This window comes from Myotis lucifugus, unplaced genomic scaffold (assembly GCF_000147115.1).
Source record: "Myotis lucifugus unplaced genomic scaffold, Myoluc2.0 scaffold_3, whole genome shotgun sequence".
Classification (NCBI taxonomy): Eukaryota; Metazoa; Chordata; class Mammalia; order Chiroptera; family Vespertilionidae; genus Myotis; species Myotis lucifugus.
In genome coordinates this window covers 21,964,564-21,973,362 of record NW_005871051.1, presented here as the reverse complement: position 1 = coordinate 21,973,362, position 8,799 = coordinate 21,964,564, and the positions used below count along the sequence as shown (strand labels likewise).

At 39.3% G+C, this 8,799-nt stretch overlaps 1 protein-coding gene across 1 annotated transcript in view; it reads left to right on the top strand.

The window, feature by feature from the left end:
* AP1S3 (adaptor related protein complex 1 sigma 3 subunit) overlaps nucleotides 1–8,728 on the top strand; it is a 41,252-nt gene extending 32,524 nt beyond the window's left edge. The window contains exons 2-4 of the mRNA XM_014463147.2: nucleotides 3,983–4,161; nucleotides 5,658–5,766; nucleotides 6,408–8,728. Coding sequence (XP_014318633.1) covers nucleotides 3,983–4,161; nucleotides 5,658–5,766; nucleotides 6,408–6,518 — 399 coding nt within the window. The 3' untranslated portion in view covers nucleotides 6,519–8,728. The remainder of the gene's footprint in view (nucleotides 1–3,982; nucleotides 4,162–5,657; nucleotides 5,767–6,407) is intronic.
* The last annotated feature ends 71 nt before the right edge of the window (nucleotides 8,729–8,799 follow it).

Genomic DNA, 8,799 nt, shown 5'->3' with positions numbered 1-8,799 from the left:
CCATAAAAAAGAATCACATCTTCTCACTAGTGGCAGCTTGAATTCGACCTAGAGGGTTTTCATCCTCAAGTCCAAATAAAGTGGAGTCAGAGAAAAGACGAATCCCATGATTTCATTTATATGTGGAATCCAAAAGAACAAAATAAATGAACAAACAAAATGGCAACAGACTCATAGATACAGAAAAGCAAACTGGTGGTTGCCACAGGGAAGGGGGTTAGGGGATTGGTGAAAGAGGTGAAGGGATTAAGAAATACTAATTGATAATTACAGAGTAGTCACAGGGTTATAAAGTATAGCATAGAGAATATAGTCAATAATATTGTAATAACTATGTATGGTGTCAGGTGGGGTACTGGAAATATCCAGGGAACATTATGTAAAATATATGATTGTCTAACCACAAGGTGTACACCTGAAACCAATATAAAATAAAATTGAGAGAAAAAATAAATTTAAAAAATAGAAGGAAGATGCTAATACTGGCTCAGAGCAGCAGTCCAAATACATTGGTACTGGTCTGCTTTGTGCTCCCTTCAAAGGCTTAATGGCACCTCCCTAGACATGCTTCAGAAATATATGATGAAGAAAACAGCCAGTTTCTGCTTTGGATCAAGGTGAGAATTTTGGGCTGTGCCCAGTAAGGTCAAGCATTGTTGTAGGGGATACTCTGAGGACAAGGAGTGCTTGGATTAACTTTACATGTTTGGATGTGAGGGATCATGTGGGGCAGAACCAGACCCCTCAAAAGGGCTGCTGACATATGTGGTTCCTTCTGGGACAGGGATGGGAGAAATTGGTGCAGCAGGGTGCCCAGTTGAGGCCAGAGCATTTTGGCCAAATGTAGGAAGTCAAGCTGGCTCAATCAACTTCATTGGATTTTCTGGTTATTTCTGGAGTTGGTGTTTGCAGGTATTACCAGTCTCTCCATTACCCCTTTCTTCTCAGCAACATTATTGAAAGGAAATGTCCGGTGGTTGTTTTCTGAAGTCAGATGAAGTCTGTTGATGACGTCAACTCGAATTTAACCTGGCTCTTTGTGATTATTGAAGAAAACCACCCAATTGCCTTTTTTCCTGCTCTCAAGCTAATGCTAATCAGAAATGGTATTTGATTAACCTCTTGAAACATCTGCCTTGAAGGACTAAATTAATAAATTGGATGAAATCAATTGCTGGAGGTGATGACTCTTGTGAATCACTGGGATTCATTCTGCCGAGTCTCTCGAGCTGTTAAATCTGGGGGAGATGTAACAGACACCATGCACCAGAGCAGGACCTGAGAGATCCAAGTCTTTCAACACTGTCTTATGCAGTGCAATTGCTGGATAAACTTGAACCTATTTGTTGCTTCTTTTGAATATGGAATGCATTTTTATATATTTTGTATGGGCTCATGGATATGTGTATTATGTCCCTGATTATCCTTTCCCTTTGAATTTGTTGTTAGAATGAAAAAAAAAGCTCCTTGTTTATTGTTCTCCATTGTTGATCCATGTTTAAAAAGATAGGCACCTGTTCTTGAGTGAAGGTTGCAAATAGAGGAACTAGAAAGTGTTCTACAATTCAACTCAGCAGTAGTTATAGCCTCTCGCTGGGACTTTGGCATTGGTCTGCGTGCCCCAAATTAAAAGGAACATAGAGCCTATGGAGAAATAGGGAAGAATTGCAACCGTGATGACTTTGACATCTGAAAATAGAACTAAGAATGAGAAGACATGAAACCAGGGTTATTTCTCTGGAAGGAAAAGATTCAGGCTATACTTAAAGGCTGTCTTCAAGTTTGCAAAGTTAGCTGTTATTTGAAGGATAGTGATATGTCTTTTTATACACTTTCTGGATAAAATCAGGGAAAATCCATTTAATTTTAACTGATTTAGATTAAACTGATTTTGAAGAGATTAGATTAAATGGGAAGAAGAAAACTTTCTGTCAGGAAATGCAAAGTGAACAATTAAGAAAATGTGTGGATTTCATTTCTCTAACAAAAATCTGCTTATTCACCAAACATCAGATGTAATACTCTTATCCATTGGTGATGATCCAAAAAAGGGCTTGTTTTTAGAATTCTGAGGTTTTATTCTATCACTGTTCAGCTTTGTACTTTTAGAATGCCACTTTTATGATTATACTAGAGGCCCAGTGCACAAATTTGTGCATGGGTGGGGTCCCTCGGCCTGGCCGGCGATTGGGGTCGATGGGGGTCATCTAGCCCAGTCCTGATCAGGCTGGCCTGCCTGGGGGAGGGATCGCAGGAGGTTGGCTGGCCACGGGAGCATTGGCTGTGTGAGCGCACTGACCTCCAGGGGGCAGCTCCTGCATTGAGCGTCTGCCCCCTGGTGGTCAGTGAACATCATAGCGACTAGCTGGTTGTCCGGTCGTAATGGTCGCTTACACTTTTATATATATAGATATCCTTAGAAGCAAAAACACCTTTCTTAATATGATTCTTAGAAAATAGTAATTGTGTTGCATTATTGGGTTACCTATACCTTCTCTGATAGTGAAATTGGTATTTAAGAAAATGCTGTGTTCTAAGTAAATATTTAAAATTCCAGACTGAAGGTAATTTTTCTTAAAGCTAGTAGGCATATAGAGCTCTGTAACTTGCTTTCTCTTCATTTGCCATGTCTTGGTCTTCAAGACCTTCATAAAACATATGTTTCCTTTCTAAGGCAGAGATAGTTTATTAAGAAGACCTCAAATTCTACAGGTTGGGGGTAGGGGAAGCTCTGAGGAAAGCCTGGTTTCTTTTGGCCCTCTGACATTGCCACCTATTGAGTTAGTATGACTTATGCCATGATGTTCAGAGCCAAACCTTTTCAATAAAAGGAGTTAAATATTGTATTTGTAAAAAGTTTAAAATATTAATTATTTTAGTTCTCAGTATACAGGGTGTTCCCCCCAAAATGTATACACTATTAAAATCTGATAACTCAGTTCATATTTCTTTCTTTTCAGATTTAACCCATTGGAATTTATAATTATTCAAAGTGTGTATACATTTTTTGGGACACCCTGTATTGAATGCTGGAGTGCCTAAGAGAGTATATTTCAGTGCTTTCATTACACACACAAAAATTGTAACTATGTGAGTTGATATGTTAATTAGCTTGACTGTAGTAATCACTTCACTATGCACATGTATTAATCATGTTGTACACCTTAAGTATGTACAACTTTTATTTAAAATGACGGTATATGGACCAGTTGGTGTACCTCAGTGGTTGAGCATCGACCCAGGAATCAAGAGGCCACCAGTTCAATTCCTGATCAGGGCAGATGCCTGGGTTGCGGGCTTCATCCCCTGTGGGGGGCATGCAGGAGGCAGCCAATCAATTATGTTTCTCTCTCATTAACGTTTCTATCTCTCTATCCCTCTCCCTTCCTCTCTGTCTAAAAAATCAATTACATTTGTAATACCTTAACCAATAAAGAAATTAAATATTAAAAAAATCACTTAAAAAACCATAAAAATATTTTAATGACAAAATATGGTCCCCTTCTCACTCTCACCCCTTGCTTCATCCTCATTTCTTTCCCTTACTTCTTTATTTCTCTATCATTGTGTGTCTATAGTAGTGATATGGAACTAGGATATAACTTTTAAAGTAAACTCTTCCACTGTTCTTAACATTTTCTTTTTGCTTGTGAAGGACAAATTTAATGTGTTCTTAAAAGAATTATGTACTTCCTTGATATATATATCTCCCTATCCTGCATTTGTGACTCATAAGAGGAATTTTAAAAAGAACTTATCTTTCCCCTATAATATAAATAAACTTTGTGGTGTCTACCTTTCTTTGTTTCTCTGATGGGCTAAAGGTAATTTCAGAGAGGGCATTGTTTTCAGGCTGGGAAGCCTTTTTTCATTGGTTCAGAATGGTAATCCTTTGTACACCCGGCCACTGAACATTTGTGTCTACATAGAATGATTTGGTTGACCAAGTTCTGTTTTTTTCTCTGTCCCTTCTTTGTTATAGATACATTTCATATTGCTTTTCAGCCGACAAGGGAAATTACGGCTGCAGAAATGGTACACAACTCTCTCTGACAAGGAAAGGAAGAAGATCACCCGGGAGATTGTTCAGATTGTGCTCTCTCGTGGTCAGAGGATGAGCAGTTTTATCGACTGGAAGGAACTAAAACTTGTTTATAAAAGGTGTGAGTACCTTTATGAGAACTGAATTTATTTCTTGTTACTGCTTCGGTTTGTTTAATTCTGAGCATTTTAGGTTGCAACACCAATCTCATCATTTACTGAAATCTTTAGACTGGACCCCAAATAACTGTACCCATAGACTAACTAGGAAAGAACGCTCATTTATTGAAAGGCCTTTGATGTGCCAGGAGAGAGTCTAGGTACTTCATCTGCAGGTTGATAATGCATGCTGGCATCCAAGACATGCCTTATGAGCACCTACTGTATTCCCAGCACTGTCCTAGTGGTTGCGGATACAGTAGTAAATGGGACACAGGACATTCCTGCTCTCATGGCACTTACTCATTTGTTAAGTAAACAAAAATTTTTCAGTTAGTAATGAGTATTATGGGGAAATGCAGATTAGTGTGCTGCAGAGATGGAAAACTCTCTTTATTGTTATTATTGCTCATATTTGCAGATGAAGAAACTAAAGCCACTGAGAGCTTATGTAATCAGTCCCCACTCACAGTAATTGAGTGGTAATTGGCAGAGCCATAATTCAAGTTCCGATCTTTCTGGCTTTAAATCCTATGTATTCTCTCTTTATTGTGCCTGCTTGTGTGGGAAGACCATACTCAGAAGAAACCTCAATTTATAGATGAGGAAACTGAGACCCCAAGAGATGGAGTAATTTTGCTCATTTAGACCTAGATAACTGGTACCCAAGCCAGGATCGGAACACAGAAAACATGACCCTGCACCCAGCATCTTCATGCAACTTCCAGAAGGAACACACGTTAGAGAGGCTCTTGCTAGGAGTGTTTATAAGACCTGAAGGGGAAAGGTAGAGTAACTTCTGCAGACTACATTTAATGGATTAAATTACCAGAAAGTGGGATCCAAGGTCAACATTTTAGTGTTTGCTGACAAGAAACTTGTCTGTATTCTCCACCTTCTGGTTTTCTAAAATTTTTGGTTTGGTTGTATTTTAAATCATTATATTGGTTTGGTTGTATTTTAAATCATTATATAAAGAATAGGCTTCAGTGGTTCTCTCGACTGATATTACAAGCACTGGGTTACAACAGTGAACAAGGCAGACCCTGCCTTTGGGAACCACTGATCTGGTGGGAGAGACAGGCTATGAAATGGACAATGAAGAGACCTGATGCTCTGAAGGGGAGGGGCACAGGGATGCATAGCAGGGGCGTCCAATCCAGTCAGAGATGACAGGAATGACAATCTTGGCAGAAATGACATTCAAGCTCAGAGCAATAGGACAAGGAAGAGTTAGCCACACAAATGGGGTAGGGAAGAGTATTTTGGGTAGAAGATACACACAGGAGAAACCCATAGGAGAAACACACAGGACTATGATTTTGAGATATGGAATGTGATGAATAATGATTACATTCTTGGATGGGAAGCAGGAGGTAACTGCATCTTCATTGGGGAAAATCCACCTTCAGGTTGTTTAATGGGTCATTATATTTTACTTTTTTTTTCCTTTCAAGGTATGCTAGCTTATACTTTTGCTGTGCAGTAGAAAGTCAGGACAATGAGCTCTTGACACTAGAGATTGTGCATCGTTATGTGGAGTTGCTGGACAAGTACTTTGGAAATGTAAGTTGTTCTGGTCTATTAGAATCAGTAGGTCTCCATCTCAGCTATTACTTCAGTCTGTCCTCCATCACATTCCTTCTCTCTCTCAAGTGTAAAATATGAATTGCATTTGTATCAAGGATCAGAGCAAAAGGCTTCCCCCACTTCCTGTAATTATTAAATGGCAGATTTCAAGGCAGGTGGTGTCTTCAGACCATAACACCTGAGGCCTTGTTTAATGCACTAGAGTGTAATTGTGAAGGATTCCTTCTTTGTCATGGACTGTCATCTCTCTTCTCGTTTGCTCTTTTAGCCCCTCTCTGGCTTCTTCTACTAAGTTACACATGTTCTTTAATATTATTTATACATGAGAATGAAAACAACAACAATAATACCCTTTCATTTCACGTTGCTGTTTTATCTCCTTGCCCCCAGTAATGTCTTACGTGAGGTGGCCCAACCCGCTGAACTCATTCACTCCACAGCAGCTCACAGCTTGGGTTCCACCTCTGCAGCTCCAAGGAAATCAGTTACCACCCACCCCTCCCTAGTGGCCGACACCAGTGACTCTTCTTAAATCTTCACTTGCTTAACCTCCTGCAGCACTGAACCCTTGCTCACCACGATTCTTTCTTTAAATTTTCTCCTTTTTATTTTGCCAGGACACTGAATTCTGCTTATGGCCCCTTCTGGCTTCTTCCATTGAGATCCCTCCCTCCACCTGCTCCCTAAATGCCCTGCTGCGCTTCCTCCTCTCTGGTGTGTCTGCCTGATTTTCTCTCCTGGAAACCTGTTACCACGTGACTGTTTCTTGCTTTGCTGAAGATGCTCTTCCTGGGCTTCTCAATCATCTTAGTCTTCAACGCAACAAGAACCAAACTCACCTTCTGTTCTGTATTGTGATCGAATTTATTGTGTCTCAGGATCCTTTCAGCTTTCTCCAACCTTTATACTACAATCTGCCTCTGTCTATTAAAACTAGGCTAAAATTCCTCTCCTTCATTCCTGTTACTAGTCTAGGCTTTTTGGGGATCATACTTTTGCTTCTCTTTGAAATCTCATCTCTGGCTCTCACTTGGCCTATTGGTTACCATCTTCCTTACAAAGCACAGATTCGGGGTGACATTCCTCCTCAGTCACTCTCCATCTAAAATTCAAACCTCTTAGCCTGCTATTGAAGCTTTCTAAACCTTGGTCCCAGGCCACTCTCCCACTCTCTCACTTTTCTTTCTTTATATCCCTGACACACCCAGTGCTCCAGCCACATGGGCCAGCCCGGTATTATCCTTCACTTGCACGGGATTTGCTTGGCCATTGAACTGCAAGTCTTTCACGATCATGACCTAGGACTGACTTTGTTTTTTCAACACTTGTAACCAGCTCTGGACCATATTTTAGCAACTGTTCCAGAAACAATTAAACTAGTTCACAATCCAAGGAGTCATTGGATTTGGAAAATGATTTGGGAAATGATTTCTTGCTCACTGAAGATTTTTATTTTGTGTTATTAGGAGCACTTACTTCCACAAGAGTTTTCTGTATTCCATTTAATGGAATGGGCAACATTTACAGTCTTGGGTGGGTTTTTATCAGATTTGTTGCAACTCTTTTTATAGGCTGAGTACTTGAAAGGTCTCAGAAAAAATTTTCCTGCTGTCTCTCCTTCCCTCCCTATTATTCCCCCTGTTTTCCTTTGTGAATTATGAAAAGACCTAAGTGTTGCTTCAGGGACTTCAGGTTGTTGTTCAGTATAGAGGAACGAGATAGCTAGATCACTTTTCTTTCTCTTTCTCCTGGTTCCCTAAGATTTTTTTTTTTCATTTTTAAAAGAGAGATCTTCAAAGACATAATAGCATATTTTTATATTTGAGATTATTTGATGTTACGCTTTCTGTCATTCAGATGAATTCTGACATTTTGGTACTTCCTTTTCAAATAACCTCCAGGCTTGGCCTTTTGCAGAGTCCTGCAGGAGTTCCCCAGGACTCGCATTGTCCCTCTCATTTCTGCACTCTGGTCTGACCTGTTGTGTTTTTCTGGATTAACCAGCTATGACAATGTGAACTGGGGCTAAATGTGGATCTGGATCTTATCTGACCAAATTGAGGGTACTTCAGAACACGTGGCTTTCTCAAGAGAATTAGACTCCCCTTCACTAACACAAGGCTCATTTAAAGTACAGGGAGAGTCAGAATGAATTCCTATTTCTCTAACATCAATCTTTCATCCTGTTTGGGCAGACCTTTAGGAGGATCCAAAATTTAATTCACTAAAAAATTCAATGAATCTTTCATTAAGCTAAGAGCAGCTAAGAGCAGTTCAAGGCTATCTGCCCAGTAGGTGTTCAATCCTTATTAATTAACAGTGATGAGCAAAGCGTACTGACTCTCATTGACATCGTCTCAGGAACATTGCTTTTTGGTTTACTTTCTCTCTTGTGTTATTCTGAAGGTTTCCTTGAATTTTGTCCTTCTGTTATCTAGGAGAAAACTTTGTACTGAGCTTCTCTTATATATAGCACTGGAAAAATATTACCTTCTGATGACAGATAAATCAAAATATCTGGCTACTGATTTAAGTCATGTATTTTTTTTAGCACTTTTCAATTCCAAGGAGATTTACAAGGATTAACTAGTTAATCTTTCGATTTGCAGTAAGTAGCATTAACCCCAGTTTATAGAGGCTATGAAGCTCCGGGTCTCACGATAGATAAGGGTCTGCTCCGGGATTTCCAGACCTGCCTATTTCCCCATCTCAGACTCTTGGCCAGTTTTCACTGATGTCCTCAGAAGATGTGGCTATTGCTGTCTCGGAGCACTTGGGGATTTTCTTGTAGGGGATTTTCTTGTAGGAAGAGGTTAATAGAAATATTTACTTTGCTAACCCCATAGGGCTATTGTGAGGATCAAAGGAACAGTGCAGTTAACAATACTTTCTAAATTGTCCATTGTTATTTAGCTATACCTTGCATTAGGGTTATTATATATATATATATATATAATATATATATATATTATATATATATATATATATATATATATATATATATATATA